At 46.4% G+C, this 26,012-nt stretch overlaps 1 protein-coding gene across 1 annotated transcript; it reads left to right on the forward strand.

Moving 5' to 3' along the window:
* The first annotated feature begins 1,083 nt into the window (after window positions 1-1,083).
* LOC117221069 (uncharacterized) lies at window positions 1,084-24,166 on the forward strand. The gene is made up of 26 exons (XM_076521758.1): window positions 1,084-2,457; window positions 3,785-3,924; window positions 3,979-4,142; window positions 4,590-4,663; window positions 4,814-4,923; window positions 5,339-5,553; window positions 5,642-5,750; window positions 5,855-5,949; window positions 6,032-6,095; window positions 6,169-6,232; window positions 6,360-6,587; window positions 7,038-7,143; window positions 7,211-7,448; window positions 7,695-7,834; window positions 9,355-9,649; window positions 10,176-10,282; window positions 10,387-10,542; window positions 18,330-18,464; window positions 18,579-18,699; window positions 20,205-20,476; window positions 21,670-21,784; window positions 21,844-21,914; window positions 22,011-22,136; window positions 22,842-23,171; window positions 23,240-23,618; window positions 23,683-24,166. The coding sequence occupies exons 3-26, from the start codon at window positions 3,997-3,999 to the stop codon at window positions 23,932-23,934; spliced, it is 3,948 nt and encodes a 1,315-aa protein (XP_076377873.1). The 5' UTR covers window positions 1,084-2,457; window positions 3,785-3,924; window positions 3,979-3,996; the 3' UTR covers window positions 23,935-24,166.
* Window positions 24,167-26,012: the final 1,846 nt, after the last annotated feature.

The raw sequence follows: 26,012 nt of genomic DNA on the forward strand, positions 1-26,012 counted from the left end.
CGTGAAGTGTATTTTCCAAGGTACATTTCGAGCTAATTGCATGTTTAATTGGAGCCCTCAATCGTTCAAAATTTATTACGGTATTAAATGGAATCGAATAATCTCAATTCGTAGCTGAAACGAAGTATACGATATACTCGATTCGATGAATAGTTAAAGGTGTTTGTGCTGCCATCCGCGGTAGAATCGCCAAGTTTGTCGCCGCGTTAGTTCCAGTATTCGCCGCTAGATGAGGCGGTCGGTACCTTTGTTGCGCTGTGAATATCAGATCTAATTCGGCGACAAACTTGGCGATTCTCCCGCGGATGGCAGCATAAACACCTTTAACTATTCATCGAATCGAGCATACCGTATACTCCGTTTCAGCTACGAATTAATACCATCAGAATCCATGAAATACCGTAATAAATTTTGGACGATTCCGGGCACCGATTGAAGATGTAATTAGCTCAAAATGAGCCGGAGAAAATATACTTCACGACAAACGAAGTTCTGTCCGAAACCAATCGTTCTAACCTTCTTAAAAATTCGAACTACGAAAAGGTCGCTGCTCGGATTAAACTCTCAAATCGGCTAATCGTAAAAAAATGATTCTCCACCCTTCCCATCGTGATTTCCCAACGTTCGAGCACTCGAATCCAAGCCGAAAGAATGCACTTCGTGTTAGGCGCACAACGAAATGAGAATAATTCCGATAACATGCTGAATACCTAAAGATAGCGAGCGATTGCCCAAGGACCAAGGTCGCGACGGCTCTGCAATGCAAATTCGATTCCGCCGATATGCCGATATCCACGTAAAATCATTGAAAAAATGTCCCAGCGAACGATCCCAGTCCGATCCCGACGAAAGTTTCGCGTCGTTTTAGCCACCCTTGAAACCAGCAAACCGAACCATAAATTCGCCGGGACGACAATCGATTGCGGCCGACTAGATAAAAAAATACTCGGCGCGACCACAGAACGCGGAACGGTATAAATTACTCGCTAATCGGTACGTCACTTTTACTTCGCGGTGTTGCGCCATCGTTATCTGCGCGAATTAACGCGGAAAATGGGAATCGGCGCGTGTTCTCCCGGCCGTCGCGTCGCGTCGCGTCGCCTCGCGCCGCCTCGCGCCTCGCTGCGCGGCCTCCTCCGTTACCGGAATAAAAGAGTCTTTGGATATGACGCACTTTATCGTCCGTTCTTTTTCTCATCGGTTCCCGATTGGATGCTGATACATGGTGTACGATATACGACGGGATGACGACGTCGGCGTGTGCCGCGGCTCCGATGGCGGCGAGAGCGTGTGAGGAAACCTCTCTCGGCGAACTTCACCGTCGCGCGTGTGACATCACGCTTCATTGTTGGAGGTTTACGTCATTCTCGGGTCTGGTCTCGAGTCGGTGCGCGCGGTCTAAAGTAGTAGCCTTTAGACGCGTGCGGATCGGTGGCGGGAAGTGATAGACAGAGAGTGTGTGGCCGCGGGAGAAACGGAGACCGAGACGTCGAAGCAGAGAGGAAGAGTGAGTGAAAGAGAGACAGCGCGCGAGAGAGAGAGAGAGAGAGAGAGAGAGAGAGGAGAAGGAAGAAAGAGGGAGAGAGAGAGAGAAAGAGAACCGTGTGTGGCGAACAAACAGAGGCGAATATCACGGTGTGCCGCGGCTGCGCGAGAAACACAAGTCGGGCATGTCGTTTCTCCTCGAGACCGTTCGGTGTTGTCGCGGAAACGGCCAGGCTCGCTCGTGCCATGAGATCCGTCGAGGATCGACCCGCCGCTGCGAGGGATCAATAAAAAATTAGCGTTTCGACAAACCGAAGAGGAGAAACGGCCAGGCCGTCCAGGCAGCGTCGTGGAGAGTGGTGGTGGTGGTGGCCAACAACGCTGCTGTTGAGGAGAGGAGAGGAGGCGAGAAGAGAGAGAGAGAGAGACAGATAGAGAGGCGAGTAGCCGGAGAGTGAGTGAACAAGAGGAAAGACGGGGAGAGAGAGAGCGCGAGAGAGAGTGAGAGAGAGAGAGAGAAAGAGGGAGGGAGAGAGACGGACACGAAGCGCGACGTTCAACGGTGGCGGAGCGCTGATTTGTGATTTCGTCGTCGGTTACCGATATTTCCGAAGAAACCAGACGACCCGCCGTCGGGTACGGGACCCGTCCACACGCTGCCCAAACCGGAGGGTACGTTACGCGCCGTCGGGACGCGCGCCCTGTCACTGTTCCTAGCATGTAACGACAACGGCCCCTTCGACGACGCGCTCTTACATTTTAAATATAACGGTGTGTATAAATAAGTATGAGCAATAGCGGGAGTGCACCGACGGAGTACTCGACGCACATTTTTCCAAAGAGTCCGCGCCGCCTCTGATACACCCGTTCCGTGACGGCGCGTCAAATGCAGCCGGATTCCACGGTCTCCGCCGAGCAGTTCACCACATATGTTCTTGATGCGTGGGCACGCAGCACCGAACTATCGTCAAGGTTAGTGTGTCTGACAGACATACCCGTTCGCGTACGGTGGCTCGCACCGACGCACTCTGCCGTTTCGCTCTCTCACGAATTATCCGGAGACTTTCTTGTCCGGGGCCCTACGGGACAAGAAAGGCACTCGCTTCGATTCCCATCTACATACATATACTTCGGCAGGATCCCGTTTGGGGACTTTGGTGCGCTGGAAAGGAACGTTGGGAGACGCGCGCGTCCACCGAGTGGTGTATGCTTATTTATGATCGCGCTGAGATCACGTTGCTTCTAGCATATAATAGAAAGGTTAGCTCGGGTGTCGACTTCCAACTTAGACCGTAGGCCGGCGCGACTCTAATTCCTGTTTTCGATGGAGCTGTGCCCGTGGGAAGTACGTGGTCTTCGGTTTTGGTCGCGGGCACTTTCGAGCCTTTAAGTTCCTCAAGGTTGCGGCTAGTTATTTCATGTGCGTTCGACGTGAAACTCTGTGATTTATCCAGCACGTTTCCCACGTAGGTGTATGCCTGCGATCAAGGGAAAATCTTGCCCCCTCCCCATTCCCCTCTCCCGGGTTCTCAGTTGTTTGTGCGAAACAGTTGGTTAGGGACTTAAGTCCGTTTTACTTGTGGCACTTCGTAGCGACGGTCGGGTAACTAACGAAGATCGGTACGTCGGTGTCGAGGAGGAATAGGAAAAGCATAGTTCTCGTTCTTTGAGAATGCGAACGAACGTGCAGGCGGTTTATTAAAATTTTCTCTCTCGTCCCCGAATAACACCGCACGCGCACGCTTTTTTTCTTTCTGTCTTTTATTTTTGACACTTCCGATATATAGGTTCGCAATGTTTACAAATATTTTGGGGAAACGTAAACACAGTTTCGAGCATCGTCGAATCTCGATCGGCTGCTCCTTTTTTTTGCAAGTGTATCCTTCCATTTCGCTTTCTGTAATTGCGTGTGGTTTTTAGTAAAAATTTTGTACACAGGTCCGATTATATTTACATAACTACGTCGGGCAAATTTAACACCGAACTGTTTACGTTCGGAATGATGTTTGGCCGACGACTTCATCCTGTGTCACTTTTCGCTGACAACGTTCTCTGCCTCTTTGAAAACAGTTTTCACCCCGACCAAACAATTTATGAACTGTGACTTCGTTTGTCCCTAGATTGATACCCAGGTTGCATTGCAACCCTGTTGTTTCTGAACAACACAGGAAACACGCGAAGTAATTTTCGTTCGTGATCGATGATTTATAAATAATAAGCGGTATACGTTTCCGTTAAAATAATGCAATAAACAAAATATTCCAGATCCAAAGTGACACTAATTTTCTATCTTCCGCAGAAAAATCAAGGATTGTCCTTCGTTGGACAATTAAGTACAGACAAATTGGATGAGAAGAAGTTCACTCTATGCTCTCTGAACAATGAAGCTTCATTTTACACACATGGAACTTTGCATCGACCAGTGTCAACAAATTCTATGTGAGTATCAAAGCGGTCCGAGCGCGACACGGTCTTATGGTAGGCATGTTCCAGGGGTAAAAGGTGCACGTAATGCTGTTGCTTGTTCTACACTGGACGCGAAGCCACAAAGAGTGCCCAGCAGCCCTAGATCGTATCCCAGTCGGTTTTGATCTTTATATGATGCACCAAGAATTTTACATGTTCATCATTGTACTGGCACGCTTGTGCAAGGAAGGGTAAGCGAACAGACCGGCACTATGCAAACGCTGCACAGCTATTCTGATCACCCTGCGTCGCATGTGACCAAAGAAGGTGAAACTGTGTTGTAGGTTCGAAGCGACAAATGCCTGGTTATAATTAATTGCAGCTGGAAAACACTCTGCCGACGATGCAGCGTAGCGTGCTTTTCCTTGTTGCAAAAGGATTTGATATTTGGAAGTATGTTCGGCGATTCGCAACCGGTTACGTTTACCTTAAATCGATTTTGTTACCACACTCCAACGAAAATCGAGTACGCTCCAAGTACATCGAGCTAACGACCGATTTTATAACTGTAACTGTGTATCGAATCCTCTTGCAATCCTACACAAACGATTGACACATTGGTTCGAGTGTGATAATACATACATTTTAGAAGTTCACTGAGAAACTCTTGGTCTTCGCTCAACACGATCTATTTTCAGAACAACCGTTCCTATGAGCGCCTCTCGTCCGTTAAACTGTGATGGGAAAGATAATAACAGGACAAACGGTTCCAGTAAGTCTCGATTACATTTTTCCCGCGCTTTTCGGCTCTTGCTACGGTACCCACTAGCATCCAATAAGATTAGAGTCCAAGTAGTAAGAGTCCTGATCACGGTTCCACTGTACCATGATTTAATGACTAACATTATTGTATAACTTGCAGAGAGAATGGCATATGAGGTATTTCTGGGTGGATCTTGTAATCCAACTACATGGAGATCAGAAATAGCGATACCGACTCTGCAGAGCCTCGGCATAACTTACTACAATCCCGTACGTGTTTTCTTCAACTTTACAGGGTAGCCTAGTTTTAGCTAAAAAGTTATTCTTTCCAAAACTTCTAGAATAATATCAAGCCCATATTCAAAGAGTATAAACTAAGTTCTCTGTTGAAGAATACAAGGCAGAAGTAGTTTTGCAAGAATTGCATCCTTGCGCAAAGCAATCGATCGAACCAAGATCCAAGGTTCTAAACAAATATTTATGTAACACCACTTCTGCCGCGTATTTTGCAACGCGAAAATCACCACGCAAGTTTCAGTAAAAATTGCGCAGGGAAAGAATCGCAAAGATCACTTCAATTTCGTCATCCTAATCCGGGCTATCCTCTTGAGTCATATCTGTTCGAGTCACCGTCACCAGTTTCTCGCTCCAGACAATGGCTGACGGTTGGCATTATGGGTTTCAGCAAGTGTCGCAATGGGGGCCAGAACTGATAGCTCAAGAGTACGAGGCGAAGCAGACGGCGAAAGTATTACTGTTCGTGATAGATAATCAGACGCGTAACAGCGCGGGCATCATCGAAGCAGCGCAATTGGCAGCTACGCGTCGCGAGTCCTTGATCCTGGTGATCTACCCGTATCGGCAGGATCAAACGATCCTCGGCGAGCCGGTGTCGATACAGTAAGTAGCACACATAAACAAGATTGTCAGACGATGCATGCCTGTGGAAAAAAATAGAACAATGACAAACACCGCATGCCCTGTTTAGGGAATATTACGACTTGATGAATGGCCTGTTGGTACTGCAGTACCTCATGGAGAGGCAGAGGATACCGATATTCGAGAGCGTGTCGGTCGCCCTAAATTGTACGTCCAAGGTAATCCGAAACGACCGGGAATAACATACACGTGTAAAACGTATTCGTTACCTATCTACAGAGCGACTTGGTTGCTAACTAAAATAATTTGATCCACGCCGTAGGTCCTGCGCGAGGAGATTAAAGTACAAGATCTGCATTCCGAGGATGGCATTCGACCGGCCAAAATTTCGCTCAGTCAAAATGGAACGGACTCCGTGTAAGAATAACTTTCTGCTAAGCATCGCGTACCTCTCGTAACATTCCTCGCTGTTTCATTCCTCGAATTTTCCCAATCGCAGCACGCTCAGAGACATTTTCAAGTCGATGGACATAAACGACACCGGCAGCGTTAATTTGGCCGAAGTGAGTGACTCTAATTACGAGTTATTTTCAGACGATATTCTTCGCGATTAACGGTTCACGTTTGGTTTTGCAGGCTTGGCTGGCGCTACAGTCGAACGTGTCGGTCTCGGATCTGCTGAATGTGGTAAATAAGTCGGGTAATAGATTCTTACTTGATTTTTTTAAAAGAAAGAAACAAGAATTATTGCGTAGGACCGCCGCGAGCCAACCTTCTACCGGTTCTCTCGTTGTCCGGCATTCTCTGAGCTCGCGTGTATGTTCTAGAAACGTACAGGCGGTTGATAGACGACGGGTTTCCGGTGAAGAAAGATCCGACGGAATTACGGATCAATTTCGAACAGTTCAGCGCCCTAGCCAGGGAATCGGCGTGGCGGACGAAGAGCAACGGCGTCTCTTGTGAAAGTGAGATATCTTCAGTTTGGAGTATAATATGTAGGAAGGCCTCGAAATTTCTTCGCAGAACTATCGTGCAACCTTTTAGCCGCTTCCTAGGTATTTTCTATTCTCAAAAGTTTCCAGTGCTCGGTAGAACGCGCGGTGTACGCGGAAGCGAGCGAACGACACCGGTCGCAGAGACAATTGAACGGCTGTCCGGAAGAAGGGCTCGCGTTACGTTTCACGAAGCTTACAGTAAAACCTTGTAAACCGACTCGTTGCTCGCTGTCGCGATTCAAGAAGCAACTGGTCCAACCCTCCTTCCATTACAGAAGGAAAACTAAAGTAAACTAAGTAAATAAAAGAAGCAGAAGAAAAATATAGACTAGCACACTCTAAGAAGACGAACGTTGCGCCAGGTGCTTCTTGAATTGCTGCTGCAAGCGTCGCGAAACGTAACGGAATTTTTCCAGGCATTCGTTCAATTAGCGTAACTCGAGAAGTCGTGACGGAACGTTGACCTTGACTCGCAGGAACGGATACGATTTTACCGGTGACACTGTTTAGATTGGACCAACTCGATCGTAATGGAAACGGAAAAGAGGGACCTGTACGTCGGCGTGATCGGCGAGGACCAGTTCTGGCTGGAAACCGCCGCTAAACCCTCCATCGAGTGAGCATTCTAGCTACAAAGTCCGTCGACGGCGTCGTCGAGTCTACGTGGAGGTTTGTTCTTCCAGGTCCAGGGGACTGACCTTGAACCGGCCCTGCCTGAACGAGTACAACGAGTACAACGTGAAGGTGTTGCCGCAGGAGTTGCAAAAGATGAAGAACTCCCGGGTAATGTTACTGGTCGTGCCGCAGCACTCGCGCGGCATCACTATAATGGCACTGGCAGCCCACCTAATCGGACTGCGTGCCAAACTGGTTTTATGCGTTCAGACGCTTCCCGAGGGTTGTGTAGTTTCCGGTGAAAAGGTGAGACTTCAACGGCTTACCTTATCCTTCACGCGGCTTCCGCAGTTTTCCTCCGTAACGTCGCGCCTCCGTCGCCCCGTCGCGCCACCTAGCTCTTAGTCGCTGGCCAATCAGAGCGGAGGTAAAATAGCTTCCGCTGGCCCGGACTGACCCGCTTCACGGTCCCGGCTTACGGAGGAATTACTGTAACATTTTGTTGTTGTTTTTTACTTTGTTTGATTAACCGACGATATTTGTTGTGTCCAGCTAACCGAACAAGCCACAAAAGACTACAACCGGGGAAGAATGTACCTGTCGGACTACGCGACGCGCGAAGGTGTACCTGTCTTTCAGAATATCGCAGAAGCTCTGCAACACGCGATACAGCTAGTTCAAACCGTTCGTTGACTTTCTTCTACTCCTTCTCTACTACCCCCGCCCGTTACCCTCTCGCCGCCCTACCAACCCCTCCGCCACACCGTCCTCCTCACCCGATACCCTTACTTTTTCTAATACTACTTTTTTCATCTTCGACACTTTTTTCTATTTCTTTGTCGTACGTGTAAGCTTTGCGATTCATCGATTAATTTATTTTTACACTTAGTAACGTTCAACTACCGATCGAGATCCGGATAACAGAATATGGAAAGCGTGTCGGATTTTGTTACTCAGTCGTTGCTGTGACGATACAGGGGTTTGTTGCGATATACGTATACTCAGCACACGCGCGCGCGCGCGCGCACGTACACCGCCGATCAAAAGTTATTACGGCGAACCTACTTCGGATCGAAGGTAAATCGGAAATCGGTTCTTTTCTTTTTTTTCTTTTGTTTCGTTTAAAACGAGCCCCACCCATCCAGACTGCTCGTCGAGAACGCAATTTCGTGGGTTCCGCGAGGCAGTCCACAAGGGTGGTGGATCATCTTTCGGTCGACGGTGTACAGAAAAACTAGCGTTTACTTACTCGTTCCACGACCAACGCGTCCACGATCGTTCGTTAAACGTCACGCGTTCGACGCTTATCGAGGTTCTAGTGAAACGTCTCGCGGTAATTGAACACATTTTTTTATAGCGATTGAACTTGGTAATTTTGTAACCTTTTTGGTAACTACTACTGGTTGAGGATTGATACACATGTATTGTACATAGATTACTAGTTGTTTTTAACGATCTAATGATAAAGTAATTTGAAAAATTTTGGTAAAACGAAATGTACGTAACTGTGGGTATGCGTGCTATAGAGACACTATTGAATGATACGTGCCGTGCGACTGTTTCCGTGTGTATGTTAATTTGCGTGCGTGCGTGCGTGCGTCCGTTGAGCGAATGGATATTATGTTGCTGACTGCTTGCTCGCGTGTGTGTGTACAGTGAGACGAGACATACGTGTACCTGTACGAACAAACATCTTATTCAGCGCTAACTGAAGGTGTTGTACACCGTGACGCGTAACGCAAGAGAACATTGTGAACGTATTATCCGTGCACAAGAATTAATAACGAGAGAAAAGTTGGGATTCCGGGCACGTGCGTGCGCGTTGTCGATGTACAGTCGAAGAGGGGGGGAAAAAAAGTCATGTCAACAACGCTCGACGAGATGGAATACCGACTGGCTCAATATATTTTTTTCTTTTCTCTAGTTCCCTCCTTTTTTTTCTTGCGAACACTTTATTGCTACCGCTTTCAAAATACTTAATACACAATGTTTCGTCCGAAATGCTACGCCCTTGCTTTCCCAGTGACGTAGTACCTGTGTATTTTCTTCAACGAAAGCAGCACCGGCACCATGGCCGGCAGAAACAGAGGGATGTACACAGCGTACCTGTAACGATGCAACAAATTAATTAATTACGATGCGAAAATAATTAATCGGTCGTCTAAGTTGATCTAGTAGGATCTAAGTTGATCCAAGATCTAAATCGATCTAGGATCCAAGCTGCTCTAGGAGCACCTAGATCCAATTCTCTGACGACCTACTTCTGGTCATCCGGGAAGTACAGCAGGGCTAGAAGCGTGGGGTCGGAGAAGGCAGCCTCGGCAGCAACGAACGCTTCCTCGCTGGCCAGGAAGCCTTCGACGAGGTTACCCTCGGCCAACCGTTGGGACGAGAACTCGACCAAACGCAGGGCCGTCTTTATTCTGTCCCCGACGACGTCGGTGATCACGATGTTCCCAATCTTCTTCAGGAGCTGGGCCAGCGACTGCAGAGTCAGCTTAGCCGAAGTCAGCTGCTCTATTGTGCGTACACGCATCAGCGCGTCGATTTCCCAATCGGACAGCTTCAATCCTACCGACGAGGTGCTGGTCACGCCCGGGATGAACCTCTGTAAATAGGAATTCGGGGTCACGAACGACGAATCCGGGTTATCCTCTGTGAACGGCAACCCGGCGCGCGGTTATGCATATTGAGAAATCAACGGTGACGCGCCACTGTTGCGGCAACCCTGTGCACACCGTTGTATGCCGGGAAAGCAAGCGACAGGCGCGACGAGGATCTGGCAACGCTGTGAGATGGGAGGCGCGGCGAGACGTGATCACGGAGAGAGGGGTGTGCAATTATCGATGTAGGAATCGTTGGTTGATTACCGGCTCTGGGATACCTAGAAGAAGCTTCAGTTGGGCCAGGAACGTGCCGACGACCGTGGCCTCGGCGGGGACCACGGTGACCGGCTGGTTCGTCTTGTTGCCCGTGCAGGAATCCATCGGGGGATTGACCAGCACCACACCGCCCCATCTGCAATCGAAATAGCCTGAGCAACTGTCGGAAAGGCAAGCCGGTTGGCCGACGCACCGTTACCTTGGCGAGAGGAACGCCTCCACGTTGGTGTTGACCTTGGACCGGTGGCCCGACCGGGTGTAAATGTGCAACGGCGCGCTGTCGCAGGGGACAGCGTAGATGACGAAGTTGATGGTCGGGTGGAGGCTCACCTGGGAAGCTGAAACAACACCTCTACCCTCAGACTTCGCGATGTTTCCAAGGTCAGCTCGGCGAACCTACCCAATTTCTTCTCCAACGGCGTGATCAGCTGCGGCAGCACGTCCTCGGGCAACGCGAAATGTCTGCCCAACGGGCTGCTGTCGGGCACCCTTTTCGGGCTGACTTCCAGGGGCAAGAAGTAGAGCCACTGCGACTTCACGGAGAAGCTGGAGATCGGTATCTCCCGAAGGAAGGGCTCGACGTATTCTGGAAGGGAGACGAGAGCTGTGCGCTGAGAGCCGAAGGAACGTCGCCGGAACGTTCTACGTACCCTCGGACATTTTGCGCAGGTCCCAGTCGACCTTCAGCTTATCGGGATCGGGGTTCACGAGAGTGACCAGCACGTCGTAGGACGGACTCGCTGGGAACCGCCTCCTGTTCTCCTCGTCCAGACTGTACCGGGTCGGCTCGGTGAGCGCGTCCTTCGTCAGGGTCAACGACTTCTCCCGGAGCATCCATTCGGACAGCACCTTGACCAAAGTCGAGCCCTCTGGAACCAGATCGGCCGGCGTGACGACGCAGAACAACGGGAGACACGGAAACGAGAATACCGACTGGTCTTCGTGGGGAAGAACAGGGTCCTCTTTGATCCGACCAGGACCGTGTCGTTCGGTGTCCGCGCCTCGAGGAGCAACACCTGACCCACGTCCGTGTCGAAGCTGGTGGCAGCCACCTTCTCCAGATTGTGTCGCGTGAAAGCCGTTGCTACCAAGCTCGGCGATATCATCCGCTGCTCCACCTGCACGTCGTAGATGTCTGAAACGAGCACATCGAGCTTGACATAAGCTTGACTAGGGGACAGGTCGAAGGTCCGCTTCGCCGATGAGCCGAGGAACCCACCAGCTGACCCGAAGGCCTCCATTATCTCGCGGCTGAGAGCCTCCCCTCGGTCCTTGGACGTGGTTGCGAGGACGATCTTGGTTCCAATGGTGACCTTGAGGTCGGACAGCCGCTCGATGCCGGCGTAGGGCAGCGAGACCCTGGGGACGGCGGTGGTGTGCCACCATAACGGGACTCCGATGGCCAATAGCAGCACGACGAACGATATGCTCGCGTACACTCTGTACCTTTCTGTAATTTTAGATGCTCAAGGTCATCGATACTCAACGTCATCCGCGTGTTATTAACGGTGGACCAATTGTTCGATGACGTTTATAAGAAGAAGAGGAACGATAGGCGAAAAAATAGTTATGTCAAGGTTATTTCAAGGCTTCAAAAATGTCTCGCAATCCGGAAATGGGTTCCTCAGGTCATTCGAAGTAACTTTTTCCTCAGCGAAAATTCAATCCGCGGCTTCGTTCGCGAGTTATTAACGAGAAACGCTGATCAATGAGAGTCGAGCTCGACTGGCGCGAGACGGCCCAGCTCCGCTGACTGGCTCGGCCGTCTCGCGCGCCAGCTGATCTCGCCTCTCATTGGCCACTGTTTTTCGCTAATAACTCGTAAACGAAGCCGCGGATAGCATTTTCGCTGTGGAAAAAGTTACTCGTAATGACCTCGGGAACCTCTCATTTCCGTATTGCGAGACATTTTCGGGTCAGCCTGTAGACCCGGCGTTTCGAAGGTGCGCCGTCGCTCGGACGTCACCGAGAACAATCGGACAACGGTCGCCGTTGAACGGCGCAGCCAATTCAGCTTCCCTACCGCACACTTTTTTCTCGTTATCTTCGATTGGAAGATGAACTGTGTCGCCTGCGCAGTGACCGCCGACTTATCGCGAGCACTATAGCAATAGGTACAGCGCCGGGGATCGCGGTTATCTTCGTTGTACGGTTCGCGACACGTGCCGGGATTAGATCAGACTTTCGTATCCCTTCGAATTCGAGCGCCGTTCCCGCCGAAACCGAGCTGTTTCCATCTGCGTCCATTTTGGTAGCGCGACGACGACCATTGGCGGTGTTGTGTCGCGGCTCGCGAGTAATAAAACGAGCCAGAGAAAGATCGGTCGCGCGCTACGGACGGAATACAAACGAGAGGAGCGAAAAGTTGGCCAAGTTCGGCCGGCGACCGTGCACGGAACGCCTCGCGATCGTGTTTACGTCCTCCTCGAATCGTGACGGGTTACGCAACGCGAACGAGGACGAGCGGTGCCGTGAGCGGGTTTAATTACCCGATTAGATTGATTTGAATGCTGCTCCGTCGACTTTGTTTCCCTCCCCAATGCGCCCGCTCCGGCATGCCACGAGACGTAAAACGATCGCTTTAAGTGATCCGATCCCGAGACTCCGGCGCAGGTTCAAACGATTTCGACCAACAGTAAATTCCCCAATTGTACGCCTCGGCTCGCGCGACAGCCGCTTCTCGCCAGACCGCTCCTCTCGAAGGGCACTCGCTCGCAACCCCCTCCTTATCTTATCTGCCTCGTAAACTTTGTAAAACAACACCCCGGACCGGCATCCTAACCCCGATAACACCCCAGGAATTTAGAGACTGCGTCCAGCATCCAGCATCTTTGAACTGTTTCGAAACCGTTTCAAAACAGGGAAATATTTGGTTGTTATAAAATTCGATCGATGCTCCGAATCGTACGTAGAATAATTCTGCGGACTCTGTCAAGTACGGCGGTATTTATTTTTACAATGTTATAAACATTTGAACACGGCAAGGAAATGTTTTGAAAAATGTGAGACGTCGTTAACAGACATTTTTGGGGCTTTGTGTCTTTCCCTTTGGAAATTGTGTAAAAATATTTATGTGCGTAGGATGTGATTAAAAAGTATACTATTTTATTCGGGAGAGTCTAGAGGATTATTCTGTGAAAGACTGATTCGCATAACTGTGATAGTTGCGGTAGGAAAAATTGCAGGAGAAGACAATTCGTTGGGCAGTGATCTTTCTTCGAACTCGACTGTTTCTTTCGATTTGGAAATTTTTAAACAATGTTTATCTATATACAATTCGATAAAAAATATACCATTGTATTCGGCAGAGTCTACAGAATTATTCTGTGCGAGAGTGATTCTCATAACTGTGATAATTACGTCAGGAAAAATTCTAGAAGAAGACAATTCGTTGGACAGTGATTTTTCATCGAAGTCATGACTTACAGATTGTCTCTTCCTTTTCGAAATTTTTTAAAAAATGTTTACCTACATACAATTCTTTAAAAAGATATACCATTGTATTCGGCAGAGTCTACAGGATCATTCTGTGCGAGACTGATTCTCATAACTGTGACAGTTGCGACAGGAAAAATTCCAGAAGAAGACAATTCGTTGAACAGAGATCTTTCGTTGAAATCACGAATTACCGCTTGTCTCTTCTTTCTTGAAAGTTGCTAAAAAATCTTTAACAATATACAATTCGATAAAAAATGTATGCGGTTGCATTCGGGAGATACTACAGAATCGTTCCACGCAAGAGCAATTTCCATATCTGTGACGGTTGTTGCAGGAAAAATTCCCGAAGTGGGCAATTCCTCCGACAGTAATTTACAAATTAATGATTTTTCCTTCCTCCTTAGACATTTAAAGAACAAAAATGTCGAACGACTTACGATTCGCTAGAAACATGTACCATCGTATTCGGGAGAGTCTACAGAAGCATTCTACGCGAGACTGATTTCCCCACCAACGACGGTTGCTGCAGGAAACATTCCAGAACATGTGAATTTATTCGACAGTTATTCGCGAACGAACGATTGTCACCGGCCATGGACATAATACAACTCTTTCTCATGATTTCCAAGCAATTCGATGCTTGAGTACTCGTTTGAGTGTTTCGATATGTATCGAAAGATAAGAAACTATTCAATTGATGATACCACCACATGTTAAAACGATAGCAAATAACACTGCTATCACGGCAACATCGAATATACCGAGCCGACGTCACATCAACTTCTCCTCCAAAAAATCGTCAAAAAACTCGGCCACCAAGAATCTATCTGTACAAAAAATATACCGTTGCATTCAGGAGACTCTACGAAATCGTCCTACACAAGACGAAATCCCATATCGTCAACAGTCGAAGCAGGAAAAATTACGGAACTCGAGAAACCGTCTGCCCGCTGACGGCGGCGGTCACCGACAAGCAAATCAACACCTGTTTGATCCGCGATCGACTACTCGGTCCCGTTCAGCGCCCATCGAGGGCAGGCGGTCCAGGGGCGGCGGTTTTCGGGCGGGCCAACCGCGGAAGAAGCGCGTTCTTCTCGTATCAAGGTCGATCGTCCGCGTCGGCCAGCGACTTTTGCGACGATGGTTTATCGAGTTCACGTAGCAGTCGTTGAAGAGTGCCGCGAGCAACCGGAGGACTCTCCTCTCCGTCCCGGTTGGCAAAAACGTCGCGTGGAGGAGAGGACACGAAGAGGACGCTGCGGCGGACAAGAAGAGGAGCACGAGGAGGAGGGGGGGAAGGGAGACGAGCACGGCGAGAAGAAGAAAACGAACCGGCGCTGAATCGAGTGAGTGACACCCGGGGGAGGGAAAGAGCGAGCGTCCGGGGGAGGGAGAGAGAGAAAGGGCGAGATCTCTCGTTAGAGGAGAGGGGTGATAGCTTAATCAAAGCGGAGGCCCGCGCGCGGCCCGAGCTCTGCAACCGTCCGAGTAGATCGACGGCCAGTGGTGCAGCGGCGTGCGTGCAGCCGTCGAAACCGGAGCCGCCGCTTTTCAAAAGCCGTGTGTGTCCGAAGTCGCCCGGCCACGGCGAAACCGAGCCTCTCTTTGCTTTTGTCCGGCCAGAGAAACAACCGGGATTTATTTATCGATCGACGCACGCACCGGATGGTACGGAATTCATTCTTCTCATCGCGCGTATACGTGTCCATCGCCGCGGCGCATCGCGCCAAGTCGCGTCGTACGTCGGCCGCTCTTTGATCGGATCGCAAGAAATCGCGTTGTGCTACGAACGATCCTGATCCGTGGAACGTGCCCGGAGGGTGGACGCAGTGATCGGTTCGGTTTCGAAGTCGACACGGGCTCGGAAGTCGACCCGACACGTCGTTCGGCTACGCGGAGCCTCTTTGGGGTTGTGACTTCGTACAGTGTGATCGTGGAGGAACGTTGATTTATCGACGATTTTTCTGGTCGCTCGGAAAGGAAACGATCGATTTTACGGTGACGATAACGCGAGCGTTTCACGCGGCTTCGACGAAATCGGCCCGATAGATTAGAAACGGCGTTACGCGTGATTTTCGCGAAATCGTCGGAATTCGACATTCCGTGGTTCCGTTGTAAGAGGTACTGTCACGGTGATCTTTAGCTCGTTTTGTAGTTAAAAGCGTATACTTTCGCGCGACGTTACTCGTTTTTTTCGTTTTCTGTCTTTTGGAGGAGAATTGTTGCACGATACGGCGGGAGGAGGACGGAAGACGCGATTTTAATTGCTGCAACTTTGAAGGTTCGTGGAACGATTGAACAATTCTTTTTTTACACTGAAAATAACGTTGATTTGAAGGTCGAAGCTTCCTCTTTACGACGGGTATTCGAAACTTGGCGTACGATTTTTCTTTTTAGCCTTTTCAGGACACGGAAGCGATCCTTCGAATCCCTTGAATCGCAGCAAAACTCGCGTCTTTCGTTCGAAAATCGATCGGCCGGAGAAAATCGTCGATGAAAATTTAAGACGTTGTTGAAAAGGGGGAGCTTCGTTCTTCGAATTCGCGGTGATTTCGAAGAAAATTTTACGGCGATCTAACGAGACGTTCAGCGTCGCGGTGCATCCCGCGAAGCACACCTTCGGCCAGCCGCTTAGCAAATCGCGATAAAAAAGAATTAATGACGCCTCTCGTGAAAGTCGTGGTTTCCGATCTTCGAGATGACCGCGCGTTTATTCGCGCGCGATTCTCCTTTTCAGAAACCGTAACGGTCTAAGTATCGATCAGAAAAAACGAATCGATCGCGACGGTCGTTCCAATAATTTTCATTGGCCTCTCAAATCTTTGCGGTCAACGCGTAATTGAACCTCGGCAAGTAGACTTTTAGGGCATCGAAGTTCGTACAGCGTTGCACTTTCGCGGCGCCGGAATTGCAGTGAATTCTACCGAATTTTCCTTCGTCTTTGTACACGCAAAAATGGAGAATTTGGGAAGACGATTATAAACGATTATGAAATCGTAAAAACTTGGAAAAACTTGTCGAAAATTCTATGTCGACAATTGTAAAAACGAGGTACGAGTATATAATATAATAGTGATTAATTTAATAATTTACTTTAATTTTGCGTTAATTTAATTCATTAACGTAAATAAATGAATTGTTAATTAAAATAATTTTTCTGCTCCACGGTATTTCTATTTTATATAACCTAGTGTATCTTCAACATATACGAAACTGAATGTTGCGAGCCGTGCAACAGTTACGCTTTCGACAGTTCTTTAAATATAAACAAATTTGATTAATGAAATTATTTTCAAACTTGACGTAACAGTTCTAAACGGCGCCTCGGAGTCGCCAGTCGAGTACAAAGCGTTAATGTAATGTAGTATAATTAGTAGTTAAAATATAATATAATATAATAGTAGTTAATATAGTATATAACATAATTAGTAGTTAATATAATATAATATAATTAGCAGTTAAAAAATATAATATAGTTAGCAATTAAAAAATATAATATAATATAACTAGCAGTTAAAAAGTATAACATAATTAGTAGTTAAAATATAAAGTATATAACAATCGCATCTCCTACTCTGATTGCCCTAATAATCAATTTTCGTTTACAAGCTGAAGGAGAATTCAGAAAAATTTACTGAAAACGTGGCGCAGTCTGGAAAAGCTGACGCCGTTATCAGTTTTTCCTCCTGACATCGTATCGGTCGCGAGGAAATAGCGACTTTCGAAGAGCCGTTTACCAGCGTGTAACAACTTATTAAGCAATTATCGGCATTCCGTTTCATAGCGCAACGCGATCGCCGTGCATTTTCAAGTAGCTCCGGTCGGCAGTGGGTTGGTTCAATGTCGCAGAGCCGCAGCTTGCGACAGTGTCGGAATCGTTTCACGAATCGTTTTCGGCAACGGTAAAGAGAAACGAGAACGTGCGGGGAATAAATAGGGCCGCGCGGAAATCGCGGCTTTCGAAATTCCCGCGGCTCGAAATTCGGTCGGCGTTTTCCGCGTGTTTTCCCGGTTCACGGCCGGGTTAAACGGCGGCTCGGGGAGGTCAATTTCGCGCGGTGTCGCTCGGCAAAATTGTTTAACCGGTGATCCGCGTCGTGTTATGCAACGCGGCGTCGAATTCGACCGAGAAACGCGACGCGCACTCGTGCCGCGCCGCCAGTCGGACACCTGCGAGCCGATTCGCCGGCCGCTCGCCCCTCCTGCGACCCGCGGAACACGCCCACTGCCCCCACTCCCCCGAATTTGTGTTTGCACGGGCGTAGAGGACCGCGTGAAAATATATAATATTACATAAATATAAATATATGATATTATATACTATATAAATAATATATATCTATTTTTTTATATATTATTTATATATTATTATATATTATTTTATTATAATAATATATATATAATTATATAATACTATATAACTAAAAATATATAAATATCACTCCCACGCAATCGCGCCGCGCAGAAAATTCGCGTCGATTTCCAACGCGCCGCTTGATCACTTGAAAAAAACGAATTCCTCCAAAAATAAAATCTCTCGAGATTCAAAATTTTTGCCGTCTGAACCGCGACAGCTAAACGGACGATCTCCGTGCGGCACGATTCCACGGGCTTTCCTGGACACGGGCAGCGTATTTGTTTAGGTGCCGCGCGTCCAAGCTGCTCTCGAAGTGGGGGGACCTTCGCGTCGGTATTTTCGCGCCGTAGCCGGCACGCGTTCGACGCGGAGAATTTTCCGCGTATTAAAATGATTAAAGAATTACACGGTTTGGCAACAGCTTCGCGCAATCGATTCTACGGATCGGAGCATTTTACAACGGAGATCCAGATAACGGACGGCGGCTATCTTTTCTCCCGTTGGCGAATAAAAAGGAAGAACAAACAAACGGATAGAAAACAGCGCGGATCACGGGCACGTTTTTTCTTTTCTGGCTGCGCAGGGAGCAATGGCCACGCAGCCCGGCGGTCCCTACCCGGAAATGAACAATTCCGTGGACACGAGGTACGTACGCACGCGTTATTGTGCACGAAAACACACAGTCGACGCCGTATGAAAGCCGGTCACCGTCTGTCCGTCTCTCCGTTGTCTCTGTTATCCAATCGTCAGCTGTTTCAGGAAGACAACGAACTGCGGGGCTCTGCTCCTCCGATTTCTCTCGATCTACTGGAGGTCGTTCGTGATCGTGCTATGGCCGCTCGTTTTGCTGCCGGTCGTCCTCGCCGTCGATACCGAGGAGGTTCGTGGAACGAGCAATAATTCACATTTTTACGGCGCGATTCTTACGCGCCAACCTAATACATATTAGGTCGTTCAGTGTGAAATGTTCGATTACCTAAAGCATCACGTTTGATATCCGATGTTTCCGATATTTCGCTCCGACCGTACTTTGTTTCTTTTTTTATTTGAGAAGGGATACGCCACCTGGCTTTCACAGATGCATTCTTTTGTTTTTAATATTGTCGTTGTTGTTGTTGTTGTCTGAGGGTTAAATATTGTAAGCCATGGAAAAAATAAAAAATAATAAATATATATAATAAATAATATATTTTATATATATATATATATTATATATAATATAATAATAAATATATAATATATTATATAAATAATAAATATTGTAAGTCAAAGATTCGCGTTACTTTCGAATATTAGTTCCGTCGTGGAACTAATGCAGCGCAGACGAGTCGAAATGTTAACAAGCTGTTCGGCATGGTTTGAAAAATTCCGATTTGAAGGTTTTGAAACCTCCTTTTGAAATGAACCACGCGGACGACCAAGACCCGAGATATAATAAACCAAACTTTCAGTCTCAAAATCGGACATTTTATACCTGATGACCTAATATTAACCCTTTGCACCCTCGAAGCCGTTTTAACTGTATAAATTAAACTTTATATATATAAACTTTAAACTATATAAACTATATAATTTCGTATGCATAAAATGCACTTTGTCATATCAAATGGAAATAATATAAGACGGAAAGTTTAATTATATATATATATAGATATAATAATTAATATAATTATTATATTTATAATTAATTATATATATACATAATTAAACTTTCCGACTTATAGCATTTCCATTTGATACGACAAAGTGCATTTTATGCATACGAAATTGAGTCTCGTGGTGACTCGTACAACAGAGTTACACTTTTCACAATTTTTTAAATCTAATATTCAAACCAACGCTCTACTTTTCGATCGTTAACAGTATTTGCAGCATTATTATGAATTTATTTATACTCATTTATTTATACTAATTTAGTTTATACTCGGATAGAAATATTACACGTTGCAGCATTATTATTAATGTATTTATACTCATTTATTTATACTAATTTAGTTTATACTCGGATAAAAATATTACACGAATATCAGTTAAATTCGTATATCCTCGCGAAATTCAAAAGAAATAACAAAATGGGACACTTTCGAGAAAGTCTTCTTCGTTGAAATGCGACTCTGGCAATGAACAAGTGCGACTATAAACGAGATTATGCGAAAAACAAAAGATAATAAAAATAGGGAGACAAACGTTCGCACACGAAGAAAATCCGACGTTTCATGTGCGCCAACCTAATATTATCTCGAAGCACCGCTGCATTTCCTGCACAGTTTTTTCGCTGTCGTTTTTTTCTTCTCTCTCTCTCTCTCTCTCTCTCTCTCTTTCTCTCTTTCTCTCTGGCTCGACCTGTGTCGCGAACGAAACATCGGTCACGATTCTTGGGTTCAGGTGTCGGCGATGCGGTGCCTATTCGTGGTCGGGCTGATGGCCATGTTCTGGATGACCGAGGTGCTCCCGTTGCCGATCACGGGCCTGATCCCGGTGGTCCTTTATCCGCTGATGGGCATCATGAGCACCGGGGACACTTGCGCGTGCTACATGAACGACACGACCATGATGTTTATCGGCAGCATGGTGATAGCGATAGTCATCGAGAACTCCGGCCTTCACATGCGGGTGGCGTTGCTGATCATCAAAACGATCGGGTGCAGCCATCGCAGGTGAGCTTTTTTTTCTGCCGGCGATGATCGCGGATGATTCTCGATCGTCGTCCGTTAAAGGCCCCGGTGAAAACGGCGCCCCCCCCCCGCCGGTATATTTTCTCAAATTTTTCGTCAGTTTGGAAACGAAAGGAAAAGTCACTTTGGGAAAAGATTCGCGGCGCATTTTTATTGTAAATCGATAATCGGCGAATGTCGGGTCAAGTCATAAATAACTTCGGATGCAGCTAGATTGAATTTACTTGCTAAATCAATTATAAGATGACCTTGCAATAACCTTGACTTGACTAGGTTTTTGCTTTTGCTAAATAGATAACGGTTTAAAATGAATGAAATTATAAAATTATAACATAAGTTATAAGGTGACCTTGCAGTAACCTTGACTTGACGAGGTTTTGCTTTTGCTAAATAGATATAACAGTTTAAAATGAATGAAATTATAAAATTATAAAATAAGTTATAAAATAACCTTGACATAACCTTGACGTATCGAGATTTTGCTATCCTTAAATGGATAAGAGTTCAAAATGAATGAAATTACAAAATTATCAAACAAATCATAAAATAACCCTGACATAACCTTGACGTAACGAGTTTTTGCTTTCGCTAAATAAATAAGAATTGAAAATTAATGAAATTATAAGGTAAATTATAAAATAACCCTGTGACATAATCTTGACATAACGAGTATTTGCTTCCGCTAAATAAATAAGAATTCAAAATGAATGAAATTATAAAATAACCTTGACGTAACCTTGACAAAACGAGTTTTTGCTTCCGCTAAATAAATAAGAATTGAAAATGAATGAAATTTTATAAAATTATAAAATAAAACAATATAAAATAACCTTGACAAAACATGTTTTTGCTTCCACTAAATACATGAAAAAAAGTAGAAAAATAAATAAAAAAAGAAGAGCAAAATAAATGTGTAACAAAATGAACGTCAAATGAACGATAAATGAACTTATGACTCGACCCAATATAAAAACGAGCCACGAGACTCGAAACAATCGTATCCCCTGTTCCCGAGATGACCATTCTCGTTTCCAAACCGAGGGACAATTTCCGAGAATCTACAGTGGTCCCTGGTGCAGCGGGCGATCCATCTGGCAACGCTGCCGGACCACCGTCATGGAACGGTCGCAGAGCCCCCTAAAACAATCAGCGTGTGCACACCGTTCGTTTTCCAGGTTGACCCTAGGCCTGTTCTTCGTCACGATGTTCCTGTCCATGTGGATCTCAAACACCGCAGCGACAGCGATGATGCTGCCCATCATAGAGACGGTGCTCCTGGAGATTGAAGCGGTAAGTGGGTCACCCGTTAGACAGGGACTGGCCCTACAGCGACTTTCTCCTGTTTTCAGCAAGGTCTGGGTAGCATGTTCGTACCGGACGAAGAAGAATGCGGTGGGGAGAACGGGCCAGCCGAAGAGTCGTACGTAGCCGTAGATCAAGTACTTGTGCAGCTTGTTTTGAAACAAAGAGCTCCGCCGCCTTGTCGTCAATGTTCTCATGATGTTCGTGTTTGCAGGCCGAAGAAGCCTACGCGCACCACCATGGTCTACTACCTCGTGGCCGCGTACGCTTCCAGTCTTGGTGGGGTCGGCACGCTGGTCGGCACTGGGACCAATTTGACGTTGAAAGGATTCTTTGAGAAGTAAGCGTTCGTTCCTTTGTTTTCGTCGGAAGTCGATACGGAATGCTCGGTAACGGTGGCAAATGTTTTACCGACTGCCGGCAACCTCGGTTGGCGTAGATGGCGCCACGGTACAGTATCTAAAGGTATCTTTTTTTTGGCTGTTGGCCCAGATGGGGCCCAATGCCTTGTATTCAATAAAAAAGAAAAAAACAGATATCTTTAAACCCCACGCTTATGGGGCATACCAATCAACCCCGTACAATGTAAAGGTGTAACCTGGCAAGTCCCATCTCCTTTTCACCATAATTTTCACACCATGGTCCTTCCATATTCCAGGCAAAGGAGAAATTAAATTCAATAAAAAGAAAAAGATATCTTTAGACCCCACACTTATGGGGCATACCAATCAACCCCGTACAATGTAAAGGTGTAACCTGGCAAGTCCCATCTCCTTTTCACCATAATTTTCACACCATGGTCCTTCCATATCCCAGGCAAAGGAGAAATTAAATTCAATAAAAAGAAAAAGATATCTTTAGACCCCACGCTTATGGGGCATACCAATCAACCCCGTACAATGTAAAGGTGTAACCTGGCAAGTCCCATCTCCTTTCCACCATAATTTTCACACCATGGTCCTTCCATATCCCAGGCAAAGGAGAAATCCTCGAGATTCCAATACCTAGAGAAAGATGGTTCCTGTTTTATGGTGCTGTGTTCCAGGCGTTTCCCGAATAGTCCAGGCATCAGCCTGGCCTCGTGGATGCTCTACTCGGTGCCACCCATGCTGCTGATGGGGTTCCTGACGTGGCTCTGGCTGCAGGTGATGTACATGGGGATGTTCCGGCCTGAAAGCAAGGACGCCAGCGCCATCGACATAGGCTCCCACGGGGAGAAGGTCGCGGCATCCGTGATTGAGACCAAGTACAAGGAACTTGGACCGATCACATGGCACGAATCGGTGGTGGGCTTCCTCTTTATGCTGGTGGTGTTGCTCTGGTTCTTCAGGAGCCCTGGATTTGCCAGCGGTTGGCCCACCTACATCACGAACTTGTGGGTATCCGGAAAACCGGACTCTCCCCGTGGAGATTTTAATGAATTGCGGGGCCTTCTGGTTGCAGAAGTGTCAAAGACTCGACGGCAGCCACTTTTGTGATCATCCTATTCTTCCTGCTTCCGTCGAAGCTCGACTTTCTGCGGTCCTTCGACGCGGACCCGGCCAAGAGACCCAGCAAACCGTCCCCTGGCATGATCACGTGGAAAATGATCCATCAGAAGATGCACTGGAGCCTGATCCTCGTTTTAGGAGGCGGGTTTGCCATCTCGGCAGGCAGCACCAGCTCCAACCTGTCCTCCATCCTAGGTCATGCCCTCATAGCTCTGCAGTCTATCGACCCCTTGGCTATACTGTTCATCGTTTGTCTGTTTGCGGAAACCGTCACCGAACTGACTTCAAACGTTGCCGTTGCGAACATCATTCTACCGGTCCTGGCGGAAATGGTAGGTCTTCTTATTTTATATCACAGATATAATATTCATTCTACATCGAGGATTTTGGTTCCAGTGCATTGCCATGAGGCTACACCCTCTTTACTTGATGCTGCCGGCCACTTTGTGCTGTTCCTTTTCTTTCCACCTACCGGTAGGCACACCTCCGAATGCCATAGCCACTGCCGCGGCTCATATAAAGACTAGAGATTTCGCTATAGCTGGAATAGGACCCAGCGTTATCACCCTCCTGGTCACAACACTCGCGTTCGCCACTTGGGGGGCCTACGTTTTCAATTTGTCAGAGTTCCCTGACTGGGCTACTTAAATTTTTCCATCGACTGCTCTAGGAAAGTTTCCTGTGCCTTCGCTATTGAAGGTGTCGGTTCGACACTTATGGTTGGTGATAGACGCGTCCCTAATCTTTGTACAGTATAGAAATCGCGTAGCATATTGCTTAGTTTCGAGCAGTATTAGTGTCAGAGAGTTTGCTGTGTGCCTTAATAAAAGATAGAGGAAGGGAGAACGAAGGGAGAAGCAATAAAGTAGCTTACCATCGATGGAAGTGTCGTATTCTATGGTAGTTTTCTCCTCTTTCCCCATGATGTGGCTTCCGGTACTCCAAATTCGAACCGAGTAGCGTTAAAGCGTTCCTTTTATCATCACTTTACCGATATATTTATTTATCCGTCGTGGAACATAACCTGTAAGAAGCAAATCGGGGTATGTTAATCTGTAGCGAAAAACGAATATTGATTGTTTATGGTTTTATTGCACAAATGGCTGGAGATTGATTAGCGATAATTGAAGAATACTTACACACTTATTATCTTGTAAATATCAACTGTTCGGTAACTTCTTAGGTTAGCTTTCACGACACCGACTACGATTCATTTAAATTCACTTCTGCTTCTGAGAAGTACTGACTACTTCGTAATTTTCGTGAGGATCGCAAGAGGGCGCACGAGTAAAAGTAGAGAACACGAAATCTGTACAGCAGATAACAACCTACTTAGTCAGTAAACTCACGCGAATACTCTAGTTTCTTGAAATGTATTCCCGTGGAAATTTTCAAGCTTTCTGCTTGCTTCAAATGATAGCTGGGAAAATGGACATTACGATAAGATTACTTTCGTTTCAAGAAAAATCCGAAATCATGTCGAAAAATCAATAAATCTTGGTAGGTATCGCCAAATTGACATTGTGGCGCCATCCTACAGCGATTGCCTGAAACTGTTCAACGGAGGGGGTTCACCGTTTTCCCGTGGATGGCGCCACATGTACCATTTCGTGCATTTTAGTCGGTTTGAAGCTTGAGCATTTCGACGTCAGATGGCACTACATTGTCAATTTGCGTTTATAAGGTATATCAATTAATTAATATGTCAATTTTCCGTCCAGTTTTCTTCATTTAACAGAATCGAACACCTCTAACGATACTTTGCACCGTCTGAAATGAAATTTTAATACGCATCAGTAATAATTAACTCGAGAGAGAGTCTGATTTTAAGTATATCTTATTGTAAATAAATTATTTCATAAAGAAATCGCTTTTGATATATAAGAAAATGATAATTAATGCAACGTTGATAACACAGAGTATTTAGATAATGTTCAACCACAGATGACGCCAGCGGTATAACAAAGTAGCATCTTCAGAATTTAATTAAAAATCAATTGTTATTAAGTATTCTCCTCCATAGTCGATTCTATTAGCATAATTCCTTGTATTTTCGACGTCGGTTTGTCCAGCCATAATTTATCAAGGCTAATAAACACAGAAGCAATGGCTACGATCACTGTAACACAAAATAATTCATTAATGTTGCAACGCAGTTGCATTCCTGGATGCAGGGCCAATTGTTGATCGCAGCAGAGTGCATTCTGCATCAAATGCAGTAATTATTTCAGCTCTATTAGGATACACTCGCGCCACAAAATCGATGATGCACTGTGGCCCGGTGATATAAGCGCCAAATTAATTGCACAAGTTAAAAACTAAGTTGGAATTTCATTTATTGAATCCAAATGAATCCCGTTATTGAATCCAAAGAGACAGGACATTTTGCTTCGAGAACTCGTACGAATTTTATTTTTAGCGACGTTTCCTAATCTACTACCATTTCTGAATCTCTCTTTCTATTAGACATTTAAAGAAACATGTTTAACTATTTACAATTTGATACAAAAATACACCGTTGCATTCGAGAGAGTCTACAGGATAATTCTGTGCAAGACTGATTCCCATAACTATCATAGTTACGGCAGTAAAAATTCCAGAAGTAGACGATTTGTTGGACAGTGATCTTTCGCCGAAGTCATGAATTACCGATCGTCTCTTCCTCTTTGAAAATTAAAAAAATATGTTTAACTGTATCCAATTCGTTAAAAAAGTATATCATTATA

The sequence above is a fragment of the Megalopta genalis genome, chromosome 5, assembly GCF_051020955.1.
Source record: "Megalopta genalis isolate 19385.01 chromosome 5, iyMegGena1_principal, whole genome shotgun sequence".
In the NCBI taxonomy this organism is placed as follows: Eukaryota; Metazoa; Arthropoda; class Insecta; order Hymenoptera; family Halictidae; genus Megalopta; species Megalopta genalis.